This window comes from Cucurbita pepo, chromosome 2 (genome assembly GCF_057944985.1).
Source record: "Cucurbita pepo subsp. pepo isolate OVF chromosome 2, ASM5794498v1, whole genome shotgun sequence".
NCBI classification, from domain to species: domain Eukaryota; kingdom Viridiplantae; phylum Streptophyta; class Magnoliopsida; order Cucurbitales; family Cucurbitaceae; genus Cucurbita; species Cucurbita pepo.
In genome coordinates this window covers 15,699,183-15,722,584 of record NC_141799.1, presented here as the reverse complement: position 1 = coordinate 15,722,584, position 23,402 = coordinate 15,699,183, and the positions used below count along the sequence as shown (strand labels likewise).

Below are 23,402 nucleotides of genomic sequence, written 5' to 3'. Positions count from 1 at the left end.
AAATTTTAAAAATAATAGTTAGAGAGATTAATATTATACTTAATTTAGGACAACACTTGGTAAGTAAATTTATTTAATATTAAAAATGTATCAAAGATCTTTCTCTTGATGTATTTTATATTTCACGTCTTTCTCCTACCTTAAACTATAAAAAAAACTAAGCGATAATTAAATTAACTTAAAAAATTCTACTAGTTTAAGGTAGTAGCTTCACAATTTATATTTAAAAAAAAAATTATAATCGGTGTTATTTTTATAAAAAAATAATTCTTAAAATACTAGAACTCAATATAAATTGAAATTGAAACTCCCAAGCCATGAAGCATAATTTTCATAAGTCGATTAAAATAGAAAGACCATAAATTTTTTTCCTGAAATTACATAATTTTCGTTATTTTCATTAGTTTTTCTTTTCAGCTGCAAAATAGGAAGGATTCAATAATTATTATAATTGCTTTCCATAATATATATTAAGAACAAAAAGAAAAAAGAAAGAAAAATCCATCCCACCTACCCCGCTATTGGCTGGAACTACTAATTCCACGATATGGATCCAAGTCAGCAGTGGGGCTCACAGACCGCTTACGTTGTATCCGGCCATGGTTATGAACGGACAGCAAAACTCTTTTTAATTTTTTTTTTTTTTTTTTTTTTTTTTTTTATCAATGAATAAAATTAAACTAATTAATTACTTAACTACACTGAACAACGGTTTAAAAGAGTACACGTCAGCATACAGTAACATTGAAAGTCAAAACAAGTGGCTAGGCTCACCTTTTAATACCCCTTCCTTCCCTTATTTAATCATTCCACCTTTTTTAGTGATTTAATTAAATTTAATCTCTCTTTGTTCAATTACCTTTTTATCCCTAAAATTTTCAGTAATAGTTTGTTTGTTAGGAGTGTGTGAGAGGAGAGAAAGGAGCTTTCCTTTGATTATTATTTAAAAATGAAATATTCACTAAAATATTTTATATTTTCATGGGTGACGTATGAAAAGAAATCCATTTTTGTAAAGATCTTATCTGTATCATCATTGTGAAGCTGATTTGGAGTTATCTTTAAATATTTAAAAAAATGATTTAAATATTGTTTCCGAATTATTTATTTGGAAGATGGCTGAAATTCATATTCCATTAAAAAAAAAAAAAAAAAAGGGAAAATTAATTAATTTTGAAAAGAGGAACTTAGTTGTGGAAAAGGAGAGATTGATTTAAGGAAGAAGACAGATAAAATTTGAAATACAAATTGCTTTTGGTTTTGGGGAACTGTTTCTCGTGGTAGCAAGCGAAAGCAACCCTACCCCTCGAGCCCTTCAGCTCCCCGCTTTTGAACGCAATCTCTTTGCCTTTTCTTCCTATCTCCTAATCCTCAACTACCTCTTTTCTTCAAACTTCCATTTCCAATCAAATTCCCAACCTATACCCTTCTTTGACTTTCGAGCCTTCAAAGTCAAAGGTGTGAGGGCTCGAGTTTGTTCGTCAACTACCCATCTCTTAATTATGAGTCTATGTTAGAAATTGAACCTTGCTCGGTTAAGAACAACCGCCTTCCATTAAGTGGATCAAATTCCAAGTTTATGAAAAACAAAAATTAGGGTAAGGACAAGTGAATCCAAATGGATGAAAGTGACAAAGGAATTTGTGTTTGTTGTAACGCTTGGTGAGGAGATGAGGAGGAAGCTACGGGTCTTTCTTGGGTAGGTTGTTTCGGATTATATATATATATGGCAACTCCAAATGCAAAAACAATACAAAACAAAGATGTTTTGAGGTATAAATACACCATGTATTCCTTATAGGTACCCAATCAAATTTGGCCCAAACAAGTTCAGGTCCGAAAGTGCCCCAATATAATCATGCCCAAGCCCACATAAAAGCCTACTGAAAGTTAGAACCCTTCCAAGATTAAATATATATATTGTATGGGGTCGAAGGCTTGAGACCACCTTGATGTGAGATCTGATTTGGAGATGGAAACGAACCATTTCTTGTAAGAGTGTAAAAACATCTCTTTAATATATGCATTTTAAAACTCTAAAGTCGATGGTATTTTTTACTTTGTGTTAATAAATTTATGAATTTTATATTTGACATTTTTTAAAAATTTTAATTAATTAATTAAGACATAGAAGGCATTCAATTAAAAAAAAAAAAAAAAAACTACGAGGAATTATATTATAAAAATAAATAATTAAAAACTAACCCATAAAAAATGAGAGAGAAGGGGGTAAATAGATAAAATAAGGTACATTAGAATTTAAGTTTATTTTTAATATAATAAGAAGAACGAAAGTCAAGGAAGCAAATTGGCATTACGAAAACTATAGCCCAAAAAACACATCAAAATTACCAGTTATGCCATTTTCATTATCCAGAAACACGCACACAGAGATCTCCTCCATTTCCGCCATTAACACCCAGCTTCACCCATTTTGAGTTTCTATTTCTTCGATCCATATCTCTGAACCCTCTCGTCGATCCACTCCCTCATATCCCTCAGAACAATTTCCATATTCTCATCCGGCTCCCCTTGAATCAACGAATGGTACATCCCCTCGTAAAGCTTCAAGGTCTTATCCACGCTCGCCGCCTTCTCGTACAGCAATTCCGACGATGACGGACACGTCACTCCGTCCGCCGTCCCGTGCACCGTCAGAAATGGCGCCGTAACCCTCGAAAAATTGTCTCTAATGTACTGCGTAACTCTAACCAATTCCCTCATTGTCCCAACCCTCGGTGGTCCTGTGTACCGTCTAGGATTCGCCGCTATGATTTTCAACTTCTCCGGATCCTTAATCGCCTTTCCCACCATTTTATTGTCCGGCATGGCGGCCCAAGTGTCGGCGACGCCGAAGAGGAGGCCGTAGAGGAAGAGGCGGAGTTTGCTCGGTTTCATGTTTTCCGGAATGACAAAAAGAGGCGCCGAGAAGATCAGGCCGGTCCAGGTGTCTGGATCTGACTGGAAGTACATGAGCATGGTGGCGGCACCGCCCATGGACTCGCCGAAGAGGAAGGCAGGGAGATGACGGTAGGGCTCGCTGCGGCGGGTGTGGAGGAAAAAGGAGAGGGAGGCGGCGGCGACTTTTTCCATATCGCCGAGGTAGCAGCGGAGGCCATCGGATCGGCCATGGCCAAGGAGATCGGCGGCGAAGACGGCGTAGCCCCAAGAGGCGTAGCTGAGACAGATCTTTTGGAACATCCAGCCGGTGTCGGAGCCGTAGCCGTGAGTCATGTAGACGGTGCCTTTGGGCTCTGGCGAGTCCAGAGGAATGAAGCTCTGCGTGAAGAGCTTGCCATGGGGGGTTTCGAAGAAGGATTTGGAGTTTCGAACTCCTTGTGAGGCGTAGAATTCTTCCTCCGGTTGGTCGCCCCAGTAGTTCGTCAGAGTTTCCGGCGCTGGTGGTTCTGGGGCCATTTTCGCCGTTTGTGGCCTTGTTCTTGGCGAGGGATGGGGGATATAGTAATGAGTGGGGAAGGTTAGATTTGTAATTTCGTATTATAGTTTAATTTGTTTATTTATTTATTTATTTTTTTTATTTCAATGAGGTTTGCACAGACTTATTTAATTTTGCAATATTGATAAATTATAATAAATTTTAACTTATGGTTCAAGTTAACCTTCAATTTTCATTTTCGTTTGAGAAGGTTTATGAATTTTTAATTTGAAAATGCTTATTTTAGTTTTAAATTAAAAAAAAAAAAAAAAAAAAAATCTCTTTTAATATTAATAATAATAAATTTTCAATCTAATACCAAAGACCTAATACGGGAGTAGGTACCCCTCATTCCTTTTATCTTTCCAACCTAGCAATTATACTTACCTAATATATTTATAAATTTAATAGGCATAAAACTAAAAAATTAATAATAATAATTAACCAATTTAATGTCCCCACAAAATAAAAAATTACGAATTTTTTATAAACTAAATTAAAAATTATGGGTTGTTTAGCATAAATTGGGTCCAAAATGAAAATTAAGATCTTGTTATTCGGAGTTAAAAACTTATTAGGTAAATAAATATCTAAATTTATGATTTATTAATAATATTAATTATTAAAAAAAGTTATGTTCTAGAAATGACGAAAATGGAATAATAATAATAATAAAAAAGACGAAAATGGAAAAACATACAAATTTATGGAGGAAATGAGAGTTGTTATTTATTTATTTATTATTATAATTATTATTTTGTTGGTGAGTTTGGTGAAAGATGTGGTAGGTGGACTGGGTTTGGAATAAAAGTGGGACCAAGAATTTGTTGGGGTGGGGTCCACCACTGATGAAGAAAGATAAGGCTAAGGTGCTAAGGTTTGGTCGGTAAATGGTTGGTTTTGCCTGGGGGTTGGTAAGATGAATAAAAATATATTAATTAATTTTCAGTTAATACTTTTATAAATTTAATTATCCATATGAGATATCCAAAAGTCAATCTCTAATATTGTAAAAGTACGTTTAAATTCTCAGTCGTATATTTAGTTCACGAATAAAATTTGTCTCTAAATAGTCAAAACAATTAAAATCATTTTAAAACATGATTTAATTGTTCAAAATTAAATTTTAAAGTAGAGTTTTACATAGCCATATGGAATTCGGGCTTCAATGGCTTTTGAGCCCAACTATTGAAATGGACTTTGTAACCAATTGAATTTGAGGTTTTGTTTTTGTTTAATTTGGACCCAAATTCCATAACCCCAAATTCGGTCAAATTAAGTCGACAAATCTTAAAATAAATATAGAAACTTTGGTAAAAGTTTATCATATGTTTTTTTCCTTCCAAATTTGGTAGTAAATTTTTAAAGATAATTTGACCAATTACAAGTAGGAGCGACCCTAATGTTGGGAAGATCGATAAATTATATTCTATAAAAATGTATTGACCTAAAATTGGTGATAAAAATGAGTGAAATATTAGATTATTAAATATTAAAAATTCTTTAATGGACTCCTAAGTTAGTAATATAATACCTATTATGCTTTTCTATTTTTAAATTTGATTTTTTCGTGCAAAAAAATAAACATTGAATTTTATACCAGATTTATAATTTAACCTAAATTTAAAATGAGGTGTACCATAATTTTGCAGTATCCCAGCTATTGCCACCTCATCTTGACCAGTTCCGCCTTTCTGCCCATTTCCAAAAGGCATTGAGAAGCTTAAGGGCGCGAGAGCGAAGAAAAAGAGAGCCAAATTCGCCGTCGAAGGGGTGCGAAAGATCATAGACGGAGGATTCACCGATTTCAATCTACGATGTGGAGGAGATTGCTCTCTTCGCAGCTCAAAGCCCTAAAATCTCTTCCTTCATCATCGACGTCCGCATCCGCTCCGTTGGGATGCATTTCTCAAGCCACGCGACTCGCTGCTTCTTCTCGTGTTTCTCATTCCCCGTCCGTCTCGCTCTTCGCCCGCCATTACGCCTCTGATTCTGGTAGATCTTGCTGTTTTCTTCGGGTTTTAATTGTCCCTGTTACTGTATGTATGAGCACGAATGTGGATATATGAAACTAGTCTCGTGTGGTTGTTAATTTATTGGAATGTTTACTCGTGGATCGTTTGTTGTGTATTGTACAGTCTGTGTCGTTGTATATGTGTAAATCTATGATATGTGAACGAAACTGCGAATGTGGAATTGCTCTCGCGTAGTTATTAATCGATTAAAATGTATATGCGCGGTTTGTTAAATATTTTACAGTCTGTGAATTTATAATATGTGCTCGAATGTGGTTTTGATCTCGTGTGATTGTCAAATTTATTTTTCAATGTAGCTGATACTGGTCTGAAGAAGAAGGCAGAGGATGTAATACCAATCGTAACCGGACACGAGCGTGAAGAGCTTGAAGCTTCGCTTGAGGTGAAGTGTTTTTTGTATTTATTGCTTACCTGGATCTCTTTCCGTTACGTGCTTTCCCCCCCTTTATTTGATGTTGTGAAATTCACCGGACTACAAAGGAGGTTGAAATTCATGGCTTAATTGATCGATTCGTTTTCGTTTCCACACGGAGTCTGGCATGGTAATTTTAGTTCAGAAAATTGATTGGTTCATTTTCATTTTCCAACTGTCTGGTTTATGTTATTTGATAGGCTGGTCGCTGATGTATTTTTCATTTTGGACGTGAGTCTCATTTCAATTGGTTTAATGTTTGCAGGGAAGAGACATCCTTGATATAAACCATCCTGTTGGTCCTTTTGGAACTAAGGTTAGTGTGGTTTGTGATTAATTTTTTTGTCGCTTTTTTTTTTGTCTGTTGGAAATAAATCCATACGCTTTAGCTTTTTATCCGAGGTTTATTTCATGTAGATTTCAAGGCAGGATGAGATAGCAGTATATGTTGAATTTACTTTCACTTGAATTTAAGCTTACACTCTTGTTATGCTATCATGATATCTTCTCATGTCGAACTATTTCATTGAGGTCTCAGACTCCCAAAATCTTTGTGAATTGATATGAAATTTTGCTTCTAGTTATTTCCCTTTCTTTTCCTAATTATCCATGTCATTTAACTTTCTTTCATGCTCCAAGGTGTATCATAATTTTGGTTAGGGAGGAATTCTTTCCTCTTCATCAACCAAGGAACTGACAGAAAACCTCTCCAATTGATTTTGAATCAGAAAAGAAGTGAAAATGCTGACTTCTTTGACTTTGTGCTACATTTAGAAGCAAGAAATTATGCAAGTTCCTCAATATCTATCTCACGCATTTTCTCTAAGATTCTATTTTTCTTCAACAGCCCACTAACCTAAATCAAGTCCTGGAAAATTGGGTCATTCAAGGAATTTTAGGCTTCCTTTTAAAGCTATAACCAAGAATCTTAGGCTCCTCTTCTAAAACCTACCTTTTGCATCTAGAATGAAGTCCTATTGTTCGTTTTGAACCAGTTTTATTTTATCTGGTCTAAAAGGCTTTTTGTTTTTTAAAGTTGTGCTTGTGATTGGCTGCAAAAATAGTGGCTCTTTTGATCCCTTTCTCTGAACTCTTAACTGTTGTTTATTTGTTACAAAGCACATGAATTGACAGTTTCAATTTTCAGTGTTACGATCTTTTCATAATTTTTGGTTCTGATCCTCTTTCACTTTGATTTTCATAATCAAGTCTGGAAAATGCTGAATTCTTTGTTTCTGGTTAGTTTGTACCTTGTGTTTGTTTTGTATCTATGACTTTGACTATTCACCTATTCGCTTTTGTCCAAAAACCACTCACTCACTTGTATGTGGTAATTGATTTTCCCATGAAGCCTGTAACTTTCTTTGCTCTTTATAGCGTCTGTGCCTCGCGCATAGAAATTCAGTGTTAGTGTATGTGAATGAAAGTAGGATTTTTCTTGCATGGTTTATTTCTTGGAGAAATCTCAATACTTATTATTCCTCCTTTCTTTAGGAGGAACCTGCTGTTATCAAATCATATTATGACGAAAGATTAGTTGGGTGCCCTGGAGGTGAAGGTGGTGGGTACCTGCAATCTCTTCTTTTCCATGCCCTTTCATAAGTTGCGCTGTCTGATATAGACAAATTTTGTGTTCTTCAATTACACTGGAATTTCCGTCTTAGTTCTGTTGCTTCCTTTCTTTTTGTAGAGGATGAGCATGATGTTGTCTGGTTTCGGCTGAGGAAGGATGTACCCCATGAATGTCCTGTCTGCTCACAGTACTTTGTGGTGAGAACTTTTAAATTATTATTGTTCAGTTGGCACGATATTAAATGCTGGATTTTTTACCTTACTATATAGAGCTTAATGAGGAGGGAACTAACACCCCTCGCCAGATCCCAAATTTCTTGCCACTTTTTAGCTTCACCTTGAAAACTCTTACTGTTTCTTTCCAACAAAACCTCCATCATAAATCCCGGATTCTATACCTTCACAAAATTTGGCATTCTCCAACCAGCATGTTCAAGTATAGCTGCATGTGAAGGGAAGGACACGCATTAGTGAAAATACTAACAGTCAATACCGTAACTGTGAAAAATGTTTTGATCTAATTTTGCAAATAATTTTCAAATTCTTTTACGATGTTTGGGTACAGGACCAAAAATGCTTGGATTGTAATGAAATCACGCCCTTTGAGATGTAAACTTTAAATGTTCTTTTCAAATACATGTATGTGTGTATGTTCCACTTAGGGATTAGAGTTTCTCTCTGTCTCTCTCTTCCATGTTATCATACTTTCTCCTTTGATAGGATGGAGGTTTGTTGTCTAAAATTACTTATCGAGTTGCAGACTTCTCCTAATCGTAATTTGTGTTCCCAGCTGGAGGTGGTTGGCCCTGGAGGATCGCCGGATGGTTATGGAGATGATGATCATCAGCATTAATTGCAACCATGCCCTTTCCTAGAATAAACCTTGGCTTTTAGAAGAGACAAATTTCACAATATGCTGCAGTTCTTATTTAAAGCTGTGGCTTGTTTGTTTTCTGCGGGTCCTTGTTCTTGCGGTAGTTCCTTCGTCAACAAAGGAATCTGATTTTTTTCGGTAAGTCATCTGCTAGAAGTACGGCTTTTAAAAACTTTTCTTCTATGCGTTTCAAAATAATTGGAGGCTTCTCTCTCTATTCTTTTTCCATTACCTTCCAGTACAAAACCCATTGATCTTAGAAAATAACTTCGAGAACTTACTAAAACCAGCCAGCCCAGTTAGGAAGTGTGAAATGGCTGTTGTACTGAAGTGGTTTTATGTACAATTCCTTTGTCACTTCTATTGCAAATCTAAAATTTTGCATACTTGCCCTTTGCATTTTGTAATATTTTTTTTATAACCCACTTTGCCCTTCAAACCTCTCATCTTGATGGTATTGTGGTGTCGTTAGTCTCTTCTCACCCACCATTATTGTAGAAAACTTGTGATGCTGCTCTGAAAGTTAATATACGTGGAAAGGAGACGGAATTTTTTATTTACGAGTGGTTTTCCATATTTTCTCTTCCACTTTTTTTTCTACCTAAAACTTTTGGAAGGAAAATCATATTATTTAGGTGATTTCGTTTTCAGAAAATATAATTTAGGTATTGATATCCCAGCATTTTAGGACATAACGTAATTATTGAAAGTTGTTTATATCACTTAAGTTATCTCGATAACTGATAATCACAACATTTTATTTAATAATACAGAAAGAAATAAATAAGTTCGAAATTTCGTCCCAAGCCTCGCCAAAGACGTCAATTTTTTTGTCAATCAATTGTTTTTTTAAAAAATTAAGTGCTGCAAAAATGTCATGTTCCCTTTGTTCATGTTATCATTTTTTCTTTACAAATATATTTTTTAAAATACTAATGGACTCTACCATATGCTTTTAAAAAAATTGACTTGACAAGCCATTTAAATATATCTTCATTTAACCAAAAAAATGCCATTTAAATATATCTTCATTCAACCAAAATAATAATAATAATAATAAATAAATAATACATGTGTGTTGGTGTATCTCCCCTAAAATATAATACTAAGAGTTTCATTTAAAAATGAATTTGATTTATCGATATTATAAATCATTATGTATTTGAATTTCTAATTTTAAGTTTAATAGGTTACTCATTTATTTAAGATTAGTTTAAAATTCACAAATTAAGTACGATATTAAAAATTCAGAATCCTGTTAAAAATAAATTTTAATTTTAGTACGTCAGACACTGATTAAAATTTAATTAGTAAAATACAAGTGGGTAATTTAAGTGGGAAAATTTTCGCGCGGCACGTGTCATGTAATAGCCTCGTGCCAAACCATGGGGTACTGTACCACCCTCGACCTCAGCCGGATCTCCACTTGACTTATTCTACATTTCTCCACTTACAAAACCAAAACGCTGTAGAAGAAGAAGAAGAAGGAGAGAGAGAGAGAGAGGGTAATCAGTTCGCCGTCGAAGGGGAGTGACCTGAGATCATCACCGGAGAATCACCAACCATGTGGAGGAAATTGCTCTTTTCGCAGCTCAGAGCCTTGAAATCCTTTCCTTCAACATCGGCGGCAGCATCTGCTCCATTGGGATTCATTTCCAGAGCCTCACGACTTACTGTAGCTGCTTCATCTCATGTTTTTCCGTCGCCACACGTTTCGTTCTACGCTCGTCATTACGGCGCCGAGGCTGGTAGATCTTACTCTTTGTTTTGGATTTTCATACTCTTAACTTGTGGATTATTACTTTTTGTACTGTCTGTTGCTGTGCGTATGAAAATGAATCTATAGTATGAGTGCGGACGTGGATTCGGTCTCGTGTGATTATTGATTTGTTTGTATTGAAAATTAGCTGATGCTGGTTTGAAGAAGAAGGTTGAGGATGTAATGCCGATTGCAACCGGACACGAGCGCGAAGAGCTCGAAGCTGCGCTTGAGGTGATATTTTTCATGTTTCGTTGCGTGCTTTCATTTTTTTTTTTCCGGATTTGATGTTGAAAAAAAAAAAACAGCGGAATATAAATTGAAAATAGGTAAGATGGTTTCCATCACTTTCAAAAATTAAATGCAGGTGAATATTTATAGCTATACGTTAATTGATTGATTCAATTTTCATGAGAAGGCCAACGTCGAACTTCTATATATATCATGTTATTTATATTAGTGGATGGTCAATTTATCGAACAAATGATTCCTGCTGTTCCTTGAATTGGTTGAAGAAAAGAACTAGGGTACTTTTTGACCACAAAAATTTCTGTATGAGGATGACGTGAACTCATTTCTATTATAAATATGTAGAAGATTTTACAGAGGTATAGGTGTGATAATCAACGAATAAAATAAGCTACCTGCGACCAATGTCCAAGTGTGCTTAAAGTTACCAACAGAATGATTGAGAAAACATTAAAATGCACAAGCTGAGCAAACAACCTGCTGGGTTTGTTGGGCTGAAAGTTCTGGAATGATAAGGCACCAAAGGCCAAAACATCCTCCGATCAAAATGTTGTATTTAGTGGCTTCTTAAACTTACCGACACATTTCTCATATTGGACGAGTCTGGTTTATGTAAATATTTTAGTTGTTTGGCATCTAATGTTTTTCTCGTTTTGAAGGCGAGTCTCATTTCATTTAGTTTTATGTTTTCAGGGACGAGATATCCTTGATATAGACAACCCTGTTGGCCCTTTCGGCACTAAGGTTGGTACAATTTGCAGTTAATTTTATTCTCCCACACTTTGGGTTGGGTTGGGTTGGGTTGGGTTGTGTCTTATGCCGCCCAAGGAGGCCCTTTTGCTTCTTTTCTTGATTCTCCATATTGATGTTTTATTTGTTGTACATAAATCAACATTGTATGGTGAATTATACACTTCTACCGTGTAAGTGTTTGTTTCTGTGTTTTCCCATAATTTATGTGCCAAATCACTATTGAAGTTTGAGGGCTTTTGGGTTAATAAAAAAGGTTGTGCATGCTCTCTTTAGTATGGATGTACCTAAAAGGAGATAAGTAATAAAGGACTGAACAACTTGTGGATGTATGTAGTTCCTACCCTTCATTGGGAAATCATATTGAAAAGAAATAACGACACTTTCTAAGACAAATCTGTAGGTTTGAGTTTTTTTTGGGGTAATAGTGTTATTTCATCCATCTTTATTTAAGAGTATACTGATATGCGGCATTCTTGGTTGAGGTGGTCTAGGACTATGTTTAGTCCTTTGTACTATAGATGGTCTATCGACCTTCAAAATCTCTTACAGCAAATGAATCTTCAAATCTTTCTAGTTCTTGAACGCTTTTCTCTCTTCCTTCCCATAGTATTGGTTTAAGGCCATCCCTTCAAAACTCTCCACAATTATGATCAATTTCTTAGGATCAATGAGTTTATGAATTTAGAAATACTTGTCAACTTCGAAAAGCCACAAATTCAGATCCTTGACCCCAAACACAGGCATCTTGACGTTTTTGAATTTTCTCAAGTCACCATTTACCTCTCTTTGAACCGGAGAGGAACTGTAAACTCCTGAACTCCGGAACGGGAAGGAAAGACAGAGAAGCTCCTTCCCCTTATACGACCCTATTTTTTAGGGCATTGAACTCACAAGGTAATTGATTCTATGACCTTCGCTACTTCACCTATGGATTCTGGAACAGTAAACTAACTAAGACTCAACAACTGAAAGAAAGATCAGCTCTAGAACCTCTACAACTCGGTCTCACCGATTGCCTTCTCCTTATTCATCAAGTGTTGAAGAAAGAAAGATTAAGAAATTCTCCTGTTTGCGCTCTTCCACCTCACTTGGGTTGGACATTATGTCAAACTACTATCACTCCTATTTCTAACTTGATCCTTCAACCACCTTTGATAGCCTTCCTTCAATTGCCGGTAAGTTATTATGTTCTCTTTAACACTTCCAATCTCTTGATTCGTCACATCTTATCTTTCTTTGATTCTTTTTTGGGCCATTTTTCCCAATCTCCTTAGAATGAGATGCTCCGAAACCAATATGTAAGGTTCTCCTTATGATATATTGGTGGACAAAGGAAAAACTTTGCCCCAATGAATACAAGTTCTCTCAACTGATCAGATATGAGTGGTTATCTCTCCTCTCCCTCACAAGAGGCAAAAAGACAAAAGCATAGAAGAAAATAATGTTGGCGTTAAGCCTAAAATACTCTGTCCCCCTCGCATGTTCTCTCCCAACATTCTCAACATCTATCAGATGGTCTCCCATTCCCGCGTTTCTGACCTCCAACTAACTTGTCAATGGTGTAATCCTTTTCTTACCCCTTCTCTTTTAACAAATGGAAATTGGGGGCCTTTCAAAAAGCAATTTCATCGATTAAATAAATATACAGAAATTTTCATAAGGCTCTAGATTTTGTTGTGCATAAAGATAAGGGGTGGGTAGTTACAAACAAAAATTTGAAGCTCAAGAAGAAGCCATGTTTATCACAAAGAAAAATGAGAAGCTCTAGAAGAAGCCACAATTATTACAAGGTCCGTATATCTTTTTCTACAAGACTCCGACTTTAGAAACTTTGCTGCTTTTCTTCATCTACACCTTCCAAGAATGTAAAAAATAAAGTTGGTCGATAGATTTCTTTCCTTATCCTTGATCTTTGATCTACTAACATTTGAAGAACAACTATCCTTGTTCTTTGACCTACTAAAGTTGAAGAGTTTGAAGAACTTACCCAGAGCCACTTAGACAAATGGCAGTTCAGGAAGAGACTTGTTCAGCCCCTTCTACATTCTGCATTCTTTATGTATAAATAAGTGTTCTGGGCGAAATATAGAGGAAAGTTTTTTGAGTAACAGAATTTGTGTTTATCCTTTCCGGGAAAATTGACCACAGGAACACCTTGCACTTTTTAGATAGCTTTCTTCACTAAACACTTTATATAAATCCAGGAGAATGCAGGTTCTTAGAAAACCAAAACATGATCTAGGAAGCTAACTGAAAACGTATCGGCATAAATGAGATTTCAAACTCTTGAAGTCTGGTTAAGGAGGCATGATTTGAATCTAACTGCTACCATAGATAGCCTTCTCTTCAATTACTTATCTGTCATTGTTAATTTTAAAGCAACTTCATGCAATGGTCACCCTTATCTCATCATCTTGCCAGTTCTCCTGTCTGGTCAGCAACAACTTCATACAGCCATCTAAACTTCTCACCGAGAGATTAGGAGTTTCCTTTTATGAATTTCCCAGTGAAGTTGTTACCATATTTATTAGTAATCATTTTAGCCTGAAGAGAGGTATGTTTCTAGGAATTTTCCCTTGTGAATCACCTGGTGAAGTTCTTTCCATGTTCGTTAGCAATCCCTACATGCCAAGGAGAACTAAGTTCCTAAGCCAGTTGTAAAGAACAAGATTTGTATGATGGTTGTCCATATGTTTATACCTCCATTTTCAAGAGCACAAGCCACAGAACATAATTCATTGGACAAGGTGAAATCCCCTCCATCTGAACCCTCCCAAAGAAATATTTCCGATATATTTCTCTTTCAATTTCTTTAATAGGAATATTGAATACTGAAATAAAGTATGAAGCGAGGTTGGACAGAGTTTTTGTTTTCTTGATCAGAGGATATCTCAGACTCATTCAGACTGTAAATTGCTTATTTTACATTTACTTTGAATGTTAATACTTTTATTAGTAGTGGTCATTGATGGTTTATTTACCTGACGGTTCACTTTGCTTTAACGAAACCTTTAACTTGCTTTGCTCTGAATTGTACATCGAAATACTGAGGATGATATGCATGAAAGAATAGGTTTGGTTGGATAACTTATTTCCTTGGATGAAATCTCAAAAGTTTCATATTCTCTAGGAAGATCCTGCTGTTATAAAGTCATATTATGATGAAAGATTAGTTGGATGCCCTGGAGGTGAAGGCGGTGAGTACTTACAACTCTTTTATTCATGCTTTTCATCATTTTTATGCATGTCTGACAAAAATTTACATAACTAAATTTTCGTTCTTCCACAGTTCCACTACACACGATAATTCTAACTTCTGTTGCTTCCTTTGAATTGTAGAGGATGAGCATGATGTTGTCTGGTTTCGGCTGAAGAAAGGCGAGCCACATGAATGCCCCGTGTGCACACAGTATTTTGTGGTGAGAATTTATTGTAAATTATTACGTTATGTTACCATGATATGGAATGATGGAAATGAATAAATAAAGTAAATTTCATTGATAGAATAAAATATCATAAAAGGAGAGGATCAAACCCGAAAGCCTAACTAAAGATTAGGAACCATCTTAGTTGACCTTCACAAGTACAATTCAACTGATTAAGATATAATAGTTTCAACCGAAAGGGCATGAATTTGATTCTCGGCTTCTAACAAGCCTACATGCCAGTAAACTTATAATACTTTTATTCCTCTTTGCAAATGTGAGGTTCACGGTAGGTCAATTGAGTTATTCTGATTATTATTTGAATGCATGATTCTAGTGAGTCTCAGTGAGTTTTACTGGTAATTTACTCTCTCTAACCATCCCACTTCTTGAATGGATAAAGGCAAAGGCATTGGTGTCCTAATTGCTAATTACTTGTCTAAAATCGCCTAATTTTGCTAATTTTAAATCGTGTTCGCAGCTGGAAGTGGTGGGACCTGGAGGATCGCCAGATGGTTATGGAAATGATGATGATCACCATCATTGATATCAACCATCTTTCTTTCCAGAATAAACCATGAGTTTTAATGAGAGACGTTTCGAAATTGCTTCAGTTTTCGTTTAAAGCTGTTGTGTCTCATTTGCAGTTGTTGGTTCAGCAACGATGGGAATCTGAGTTTTTTCCGTGTGTAGGCAAGTCTTCTGTTGGAAGATACATACATATCTCTTTTTAAACTTACTTTCTATGTATTTCCAAATAATTGGAGGCTTCTTAATTCTTTACCATGACCAGATGGCAGTGCAATAACTCACAACACCCTTTGATCTTGGAAGATAATTTGAGAACTTATATTACAGATCTTGTTTACACCATCATTGCAATTTGCAATATCTTCTGCTTTTTTGTAGTTCACTTCAGCCTCGACGCCTCCTGGACACGAAAAAGGTAGTTTTTTTCCCCTTGATCTGTAAGCCTTTTCTTGCAATTCTTGTTAAACATAGGCAACCTTGTTCTTTGACTTGATTGGTTGTTTATCTTTTCAAAATTGTTTTTAATAATGATGATCAACTTATAGTGTTATTACTCCATGCATACATTGGCACCACCACTGCACAAATTCATGATTTTGGAAACAAAAATTCCATTTATAAGGTCCAAATCGTAGTCTTTGAAGATTTTTCTCCCTAGGACTTTGTTTTAATCTTCAAAAAACAAAGAATTGAAAGACATTTTGATAGTTAGTAACTAAAATAGAATATTTTTGTTTAAGAAAAAAACAAAGAATCAAAATAGGACGTAAATGGAAATTATACTTAATAATCTCCAAAACATATATATTTAAAAAATTTAATTCATATTCGAAAGTAGAAAATAGATTAAAAAATAGCACTCTACAAATTACTATAAATTTAGGGATCATGGTGGAGAATATAGAAGAGATACCCATCTAAGAAAGAAACTCCTAGAAACTAAAATGGAAACTTTAGAAAAATATGAAACTTTTGAAGAAAATACTTGATTCCACCCGAATCATTTTCTCCTCTAAATATTTTTTTAAAAAAACAAAATTTCAGACCCTAAAAGAAAAAGTTTATTCTAAAGTGTTTAACACTTTCCTTCTTTTTATTTCCGGGTGGGAACCTTTTATTCCTTTCCTTTCCTTTTTTTCTCCAAATATTTAATATTCCGAACAACTTCCCAGCACTAATTCTTTTTTTTTTTTTTTAAAAAAAAAATTAAACAAATAAGTGAAGCTATCTTCAACTAGAATATAATTTTTTTAGGGTTTTTATATTTTGTTGCAATTAGCACATTACAATATTAACTTTTTATTGTTAAAGCAATTAGGTTAGTTTAATTTAAAGGACAGAACCCATCCCATATCAATCTGACAAGACAAAAAGAAGTTAATTATTGCTAATCAATTTCTTAATATATCTATTGCTCTTATGAAAGTGTGATATTCATTAGCTTAATTAAAGATAGATTAGCATTACCCAAATTAATAATTAGTTTTGTTGATTGATAAGAATAAAATGGCGGCTTTCTTTATCATTGCTCTTAAAATATTATTGTTCTACTATTCTCAAAACCATTGCACCTACCTTCTCATTTACTTAAGCTTATTATTACTTTAAACAAATGTGTTACACTTCCTTTCATACCCCTCCGCTACTACAATTCTCCATTTAATCTACAAAATATACCAAATTAGAACACTCACGACTCAAGGGAAATGCCGCTGCACAAGAGTACTTCGCACCACAACCATCTCTTTTTATGTTCTACGAACCGATGTCAACTGCTTCATCTTAAAGAAATGAATCATTAATATGCTAATCATAAGAAAGAACTGCTATAAAATGTTTCCTCGTTTATCATCTCTAGCCATCTAGACCGTATTGAAAAAGTTCTTGAGACATAACGTACGAAAGCCAACCTTTAGCTATTCAAGTTCACGGTTCAAATTGATTATTTGTAGGGTAGAAAATAAAGAGCTGATGAGTTTAAACTATGACGATGATTTACCTAAGATTCCGTATTCTACGAGTTATGTTGACAACGAAATATAATAAGACCAAATAATTAATCTCGTGAGAATAACTTTAGCTTAGACACTTAGGAACATAAAAAAATATTGTAGGACAGAAAATGAGTTTACTGAGCTGTGGTTCACAAATGTCTAGTCAATGGATTTGCACCAGCTTCCTGCCTAGTGATATTATGCTTTCATTATATCTAGTCTAGACACAAGATGAAGATAGAAGAAAGATATCCTTTAGCTGGGTTGGAGAGGCTCATCCCATCATCCCATCATCCCATCATCCCATCATCCCATCATCCCATATGAGGAATGGGGCATGCTGTCACTCTATTTAAACATCTGAAATAGAAAAGAAGATAATTTGAGTTAACAAATATGCATATGACTTTTCTTATTAAGCTCAAATTCCCATACCCAATGAGGCAAGGAAAACAAGAACAAGCAAAAGAAACAGAAGAAGTAGGGGAAAGAAAGGAAGTGTAAAACTTGATATTGAAGTATTTTAATGTGCAACAAAGAGTAGTGCCAACAGCATATGTTGTCTCGTGTTAAAAAAACTAAGCCCACAGTTAGGCACAAACCAATTCTATAATCAAGTTGGATTATTTCTTCATTTTAAAGGGTGGGATGGAGGAGGAGGAGGAGTTGACAAACTCAAAAGCTGCTCTTTCCATAAGGGAAGGAAAAGTGCCCAAACATTGACCAACAGAGAAAAGTAGATGCTTCCTGTGTATAAAAAATGGACCAGTCACTCTATGCCACATCAGTTTTTCTATTTGTTTAGTTTGTTCATTTTTGTTTGGTCAACCAGAAGATAGATGGAGATTCTTCTTTGCTAGCACTCACAAGTTTGGTTTTTGTTTATTTTGCAAGAGGTGTTCGGAAGCTAAAGCTTTCAAAATCAGATAATTTTTATAGCTGGAGGCTGAGCCCCTTTTTTATAGCTGGAGGCTGAGCCCCAAAAGGGGTGGACACAAGGCGGTGTGCCAGCAAGGACGCTGGGCCTCGAAGGGGGGTGGATTGGGAGGTCCCACATCGATTGGAGAAGGGAACGAGTGTCAGTGAGGACACTGAGTTTCGAAGGGGGTGGATTGTAAGATCTCATATCGGTTGGGGAGGAGAACAAAACATTCTTTATAAGGGTGTGAAAACCTTTTCCTAACAGACACATTTTAAAAACGAAGCCTGAAAGGGAAAGCCGGAAGAAGACAATATCTACTAACGGTAGGCTTAGGTTGTTACATGAAACATGAGAATAAATCTCCAGGAAGAAAGAACAGAAAATGTTAGTTCAACAACAATCAAGGCTGCAGCCCTACCACTATTGTTTGATCAGAAAAGCCACAGTGGGGAATAGGAATGATGACAATATTAACAGAGATATCTCATTCCAAAATGGCTACACTGTTAGAGTTGAAGTTGCATCATATTGGGTCTGACTAAAAGTTAGTGGTCTAGAATTCACTGAGACCTTTTACCTGACCTCTGTGTAGCCACTTAGTGGTGAGCGTGTTGTCAAAATGATCTTTTTCAGCTGTAGAATCTATTCCTCGCACCAAATATTTGAAAATCTGTAATGCTCTGCTATCAGAACCTCCTCCATAAGAAGCTCATCCATGATGATCCTGGAAAAAAGTTCCAATATAGCACTGGGAACATTGCAAATGTAATGGCCATGGAAGCAAAGAATTTAGACAGTTAATATTGTATCAGTGCCATTCTCAGGACGAAATAAAGGAAAAGTTTGTCTTTCATTGTTTCATTTACTCAATCAACAAGACTTTAGAGTTAGGTAGAAGTACTGGATGAACATATTTCTAAACCCAAGTGGGATTTTGAGTTCAGCCTCATCAACGAGTTCGAAACCTAAAGGTCGACCCATCTGTGTTAGGGGAGGAGTTATGTTGAAGAGCTTTGTATTTTGTTAAGTTCTCCTAAAAGATTAGCAAATATACAAGCCGTAGAACATGTACTTTTGTCTACCTCCATGAGCCTCAGATTTCAATGGACCATTTAAGTTCAGTTTTTCAGCTGCATAATCATATCAATCAATAAAAACTACAAGCTACAACAGCTCTAATCCCCTGAACGATGAAATAATGATTTGATTCTGCAGAAATTGTTGTCAATATGGTGGCCGTGTGTGCATAGATACAAACAAAAGTAATCTTTGTAGTGGGTCTCAGATCAATCAAAATACAAAGAACTGGCAAGCAACGGAGAAGAAAAAGAAGAGAAAAAGTTGAAATGCTTTTTTATTGTGCATGATTCCCTTAAGACATCCAGGTGGGTAACCACATATGAACATTGGTAGTATAAAATGTAAATTTAGATATTTCTTCCAGCTAAAATTAGATAGATTGGACACTCGAACAAATTTCACTTTCAATCAGAAATTCATTAAAAATGATTGATAATAGATATTTCCTTGGACAAACTGATGGGTTATTCTTTGTTATTTCTTGTAATATTCTTGAAGTTTGATATTGGATTTGCTTTATTTCCTGGCCGCAACCCAGTGCTCACAAGCATAGATTCTCTCTATTTTGCATATCCAGATCTCTCTCTCCTAGCTGGGAGCCTTGCGGATTGATCAATGTGCTCTGCCTGCTGTGATTCTTTGTGTTCATAAAAAGATTTCCTGCTTTTATCCTCGTCTTTTACTTCTCCTTTTCACAGATGCTTCGCCCTTTCTGAGTTTCTTGGCCATTTGGTGCTATGTGTAGCTGGTGTACACACCACACTACCATAGTGATTCATATTCTCCCACATTTTATTCCATTATCACATCACCAAATTTGGCTATAAATACACATTTTTCATTGTTGTTTTTCTACATCACACCATATTACACTCCTGCCTCATTGCATATACTCACAACTCCCTCTTAACTGCAGCTCTTTCAACTCTCAATATGAGCTACTCACATTCTAATATCAGCTCTGGTTTGTTTACTATGACATTCCTTCTCATCTCTTTTTTCTTTTTCTTCTCTTGTTCATCAACAAAATCATGATCTTTGTCAACACTCCCTTTAATGAATGGGTTAGTTGCTTTGGTTTTCTCATTCTGGTGACTAAACTGCAGGCAGTAGATCATCTGCAAGAAGGCCATTAGAGTTTGGAAGGACACATGTTGTGAGGCCCAAAGGAAAACACCAGGCCACTATTGTTTGGCTGCATGGCCTTGGTGATAATGGCTCTAGGTAATGCCTCTTTTTGTACACTAAATTGTTTCTGATGGCGCTTAAAGCCCTTCAAGTTCATCTGTTCATATAAGAATCATCTAAAACTGTACGGTACGCACTCCAGAATTGCTTGAATAAGGCTCAAAGCTAACATAGCACAAGGATTTCTTTTTTGTGCATGAAAATCATAGAAACCTGTGACTGTTTTCGTTGGATGTATTTTACTAGCTTGCCTTGCCATCAACAGTGGACGGTTGTATTCCTTTCCCTTCGGAATAAAGTACTTTTTATCTTCTTTAAGAAGGGTTTCTTGCCTACCTTTGTTTCCTAAGCCAAACGAAAAAGGGAAAAGGTGGTTTCATAATGTCAACATCTTCACATTCTTCCCTTGAGTTCCTCACTTTAATGAAATGTAAAAAAAAAAACAACAGCACCGTAGAAATTGTACGAATAAATGTTGTTGAACTTTCCCTTTCAACTTTTCCGATCTTATGCCGAAGTTTATTTGGGAACCATGGTTCGGAAAAAGTGTATATAAGACTAAGTTCAAGTTTTATTTGGTTCTCCAGACAAGATGGGCCCTCTATAGTACTTTCTTTTCTGCCTAAATATTCCATAACAGGTTTTCCTTTCCCTTTTCCCACCAATCCAGAAGTTCACTTGCTAAACCTTTGAAAACTTGAAAAGATAATTGTTCTATATGAAATATGATCAATCATACCTCCTGATTTGAAGCTTTTTTTTCTTCTTTTTGCTAATAAACAATCTAATAAGCTAATCTTTCTTGCTTTTTTTCTCTGTTTAACTGCAGCTCTTCTCAGCTACTGGAAACTCTTCCTCTACCAAACGTAAGAAATATGAATTTATACCATCAAAGGGCTATAAGTTGATGTCAAATGGGTCTAATTCTAATCAACATTTTCTTTCAAATATACAGATCAAATGGATTTGTCCTACTGCTCCGACTCGACCGGTATCTCTACTCGGAGGCTTTCCTTGCACTGCATGTTAGATTAACAACCTTCTACTTTTCTCAATTTTATCATTCCCAAGTTCATATCTACTTCAGTCTAAAAACTGTTCCATGTGATTCTTTTCAGGGTTTGATGTGGGGGAGTTTTCAGAAGAAGGTCCAGATGATTGGGAAGGTCTTGACGCCTCCGCTGCCCATATTGCAAACTTGCTGTCTGCAGAGCCATCTGATGGTATGCTGAGAGCTATTTGCATCTCAATCTCCCAAATATCTCTAGTACTTAATTAATCCAAAACAACACAAACTTCAACACATCAAAGTATTCATTCCCCAACTTGATGAAGAATAAAACTTTTTACTTCAATTATTTGTGACAGTCAAAGTTGGGATTGGAGGCTTCAGTATGGGAGCTGCAATGGCACTTTACTCTGCAACTTGCTGTGCTCTTGGGAAATACGGAAACGGAGCCCCGTACCCCATCTACCTAAGGGCAATCGTTGGACTTAGTGGCTGGCTTCCTGGATCTAGGTATGTTTTCTAAGGGAAAAAAGCTCCATGATTGATAAGTGCTCATATTGAACTAAATAAGATGCTGAATATGTCCTACAGGAGCTTAAGAAACAAATTCGAGGCATCACACGAGGCTACAAGGCGAGCAGCATCAATTCCTATCTTACAGTTTCATGGAACAGGTGGGTAGTGTCTAAAACATTCAGCTAATGTTAATGTTTTTGTTCTCTAGCTGACCTGAAGAATAATTCACTTAGCTTTGTTGCATACAAAGGTGAGTTCAAATTCAAGAGTTTAACCATCTGACAAACTACACGACTTCAATCAGCATTTTTGAGAAAGCTGGAATATATTCCTGCAGCCATTCTTTTTCAGGATTTCAACTTTCACAACTTGTTTAAAAAGATAATGATTCTCTACAGTTTAAAGTGATCATTTGAAAAGGAGAAAAAGAGAAAAACATCTTAAATTGTCCTTGATCAAAAACAAACTCATATTTCCAACCATTTCATGACTACTTTTCAGAACAACTCTGTAATTTTATCTTAACCCTTATTGACCCAAAATGCAGCTGACGAGGTAGTCCCTCACAAGTATGGAGAAAAATCAGCCCAATCCTTAACCTCAGCTGGGTTTAGAACTCTTCTGTTCAAAAGCCAAGAAGGGTACTGTTCTATTCTTATAAAAATACGCAAGATTGAACAATCAAAGCAAAGCAGAATCAAAATGCTTAAAAGGGTACTGATTGATTACTTATTTGCAGGCTCGGCCATTACACGGTCCCAAAAGAGATGAACGAAGTCTGCAGTTGGCTGAACTCAAGGCTGGGGCTTGAGGGTTACCGCTAAGACACATTTCTTGAGCACTCCATTTTCAACGGTAGTTGAGAAGAAAGAGGGTAGTAAAGTTTATTAAGAGATAAAAGAAAAAAGCTTATGCTTTTGGTTTGAGTAGGCTTATTATGGTAGAATGGGGCATGGGGCTTTTGGTACAGAGAAAGAAACTTCCATCATTCCCTTTTTTTTTATCTTCTCTGTTCCCAATAAAGTTTTGGATTCCCATGTAAGAGTCGAGTAAAGTAATATACGTGAATAAATCGAGATTATATATGAATAAAAATGATGTTGATAATACAAAATTATAGTTAAAAAATACTTAAAATGATTGATAGTTACTAATTATACTAACAAAACTCGTCTTTAGTTTTAATGACTCAATTAACAATTTTAAGTGGATGACTTTCTAGGAATTTTCTAAAAAACATGTTACATGGTTTTGTGGGGATAGTCTTCACTCCTACGAATATTTCAGACAAATAGGTAACTTGGTTGTGTTGTATGTAATATCGGAATTATTAGGTTTCGAGTCCTGTTTTCCAATCGTGGTCCATATTTTGGGCATGAGGGTGTTGGAGATGGTATTAGAGCATAATTTTTTTTATAGTAGAATGTGGTTATAGGACCAATAAAGAGGGAAGTTAGTGGACACATACGTTCCAGCAAAGAATGACACATGAATGAACTGAGACTACATCCAAATAAGAGTGATGTTGATGATACAAAGTTATAGTTATTATTTATTATCTATACCAACAAAATGCACATTCATTTTTCGGTGGTTTAATCCTAAGAAGTTTTCATAAAAACATGTAAGGACAAAGAATCTTAAAA

The 23,402-nt window shown here is 35.6% G+C and overlaps 4 protein-coding genes and 1 long non-coding RNA gene across 6 annotated transcripts; 3 read left to right on the top strand and 2 right to left on the bottom strand.

Annotated features, from left to right (window-relative positions):
- Nucleotides 1–2,230: 2,230 nt before the first annotated feature.
- On the bottom strand, nucleotides 2,231–3,439 carry LYSOPL2 (lysophospholipase 2). The gene has a single exon (XM_023669766.2). The coding sequence runs from the start codon at nucleotides 3,415–3,417 to the stop codon at nucleotides 2,443–2,445; it is 975 nt and encodes a 324-aa protein (XP_023525534.2). The 5' UTR covers nucleotides 3,418–3,439; the 3' UTR covers nucleotides 2,231–2,442.
- A 1,654-nt stretch (nucleotides 3,440–5,093) lies between these two features.
- On the top strand, nucleotides 5,094–8,890 carry LOC111787994 (cytochrome c oxidase subunit 5b-2, mitochondrial). The gene is made up of 6 exons (XM_023668122.2): nucleotides 5,094–5,431; nucleotides 5,769–5,854; nucleotides 6,150–6,200; nucleotides 7,379–7,445; nucleotides 7,575–7,654; nucleotides 8,247–8,890. Exons 1-6 carry the CDS (start codon nucleotides 5,254–5,256, stop codon nucleotides 8,307–8,309), a joined length of 525 nt encoding a protein of 174 aa, XP_023523890.1. The 5' UTR covers nucleotides 5,094–5,253; the 3' UTR covers nucleotides 8,310–8,890.
- An 884-nt stretch (nucleotides 8,891–9,774) lies between these two features.
- On the top strand, nucleotides 9,775–15,392 carry LOC111787993 (cytochrome c oxidase subunit 5b-1, mitochondrial). Its single transcript, XM_023668120.2, has 6 exons — nucleotides 9,775–10,078; nucleotides 10,238–10,323; nucleotides 11,032–11,082; nucleotides 14,222–14,288; nucleotides 14,431–14,510; nucleotides 14,998–15,392. The coding sequence occupies exons 1-6, from the start codon at nucleotides 9,895–9,897 to the stop codon at nucleotides 15,061–15,063; spliced, it is 534 nt and encodes a 177-aa protein (XP_023523888.2). The 5' UTR covers nucleotides 9,775–9,894; the 3' UTR covers nucleotides 15,064–15,392.
- A 1,695-nt stretch (nucleotides 15,393–17,087) lies between these two features.
- On the bottom strand, nucleotides 17,088–22,627 carry LOC111787992 (uncharacterized). 2 transcript variants are annotated; one of them, XR_002814076.2, is made up of 3 exons: nucleotides 22,486–22,627; nucleotides 18,541–18,711; nucleotides 17,088–17,401 (listed from the first exon to the last, which is right to left on the bottom strand). It is a non-coding gene; the product is annotated as an uncharacterized LOC111787992 (long non-coding RNA). The 2 variants fall into 2 exon arrangements; XR_002814075.2 differs by having other exon boundaries at nucleotides 18,541–18,687; nucleotides 22,486–22,623.
- Nucleotides 19,849–22,851, top strand: LOC111787991 (uncharacterized). The gene is made up of 9 exons (XM_023668118.2): nucleotides 19,849–20,007; nucleotides 20,150–20,267; nucleotides 21,061–21,097; nucleotides 21,187–21,256; nucleotides 21,350–21,454; nucleotides 21,600–21,750; nucleotides 21,832–21,914; nucleotides 22,304–22,397; nucleotides 22,496–22,851. The coding sequence occupies exons 1-9, from the start codon at nucleotides 19,977–19,979 to the stop codon at nucleotides 22,578–22,580; spliced, it is 774 nt and encodes a 257-aa protein (XP_023523886.1). The 5' UTR covers nucleotides 19,849–19,976; the 3' UTR covers nucleotides 22,581–22,851.
- The last annotated feature ends 551 nt before the right edge of the window (nucleotides 22,852–23,402 follow it).

What these genes read in the sequence shown, in the direction of transcription:
- LOC111787991 (XM_023668118.2), top strand. Translation starts at nt 19,977, where the DNA reads ATGAGCTACTCACATTCTAATATCAGCTCTG. An exon ending in ACATTCTAATATCAGCTCTG is followed by an intron (nt 20,008 to 20,149) that starts GTTTGTTTACTA and finishes ACTAAACTGCAG; the next exon opens with GCAGTAGATCATCTGCAAGA. An exon ending in CTGTTCAAAAGCCAAGAAGG is followed by an intron (nt 22,398 to 22,495) that starts GTACTGTTCTAT and finishes ACTTATTTGCAG; the next exon opens with GCTCGGCCATTACACGGTCC.
- LYSOPL2 (XM_023669766.2), bottom strand. Translation starts at nt 3,417, where the DNA reads ATGGCCCCAGAACCACCAGCGCCGGAAACTCTGACGAACTACTGGGGC.
- LOC111787994 (XM_023668122.2), top strand. Translation starts at nt 5,254, where the DNA reads ATGTGGAGGAGATTGCTCTCTTCGCAGCTCAAAGCCCTAAAATCTCTT. An exon ending in TTGGTCCTTTTGGAACTAAG is followed by an intron (nt 6,201 to 7,378) that starts GTTAGTGTGGTT and finishes TCCTTTCTTTAG; the next exon opens with GAGGAACCTGCTGTTATCAA. An exon ending in GTGCCCTGGAGGTGAAGGTG is followed by an intron (nt 7,446 to 7,574) that starts GTGGGTACCTGC and finishes TTCTTTTTGTAG; the next exon opens with AGGATGAGCATGATGTTGTC.
- LOC111787993 (XM_023668120.2), top strand. Translation starts at nt 9,895, where the DNA reads ATGTGGAGGAAATTGCTCTTTTCGCAGCTCAGAGCCTTGAAATCCTTT. An exon ending in TTGGCCCTTTCGGCACTAAG is followed by an intron (nt 11,083 to 14,221) that starts GTTGGTACAATT and finishes CATATTCTCTAG; the next exon opens with GAAGATCCTGCTGTTATAAA. An exon ending in ATGCCCTGGAGGTGAAGGCG is followed by an intron (nt 14,289 to 14,430) that starts GTGAGTACTTAC and finishes TTTGAATTGTAG; the next exon opens with AGGATGAGCATGATGTTGTC.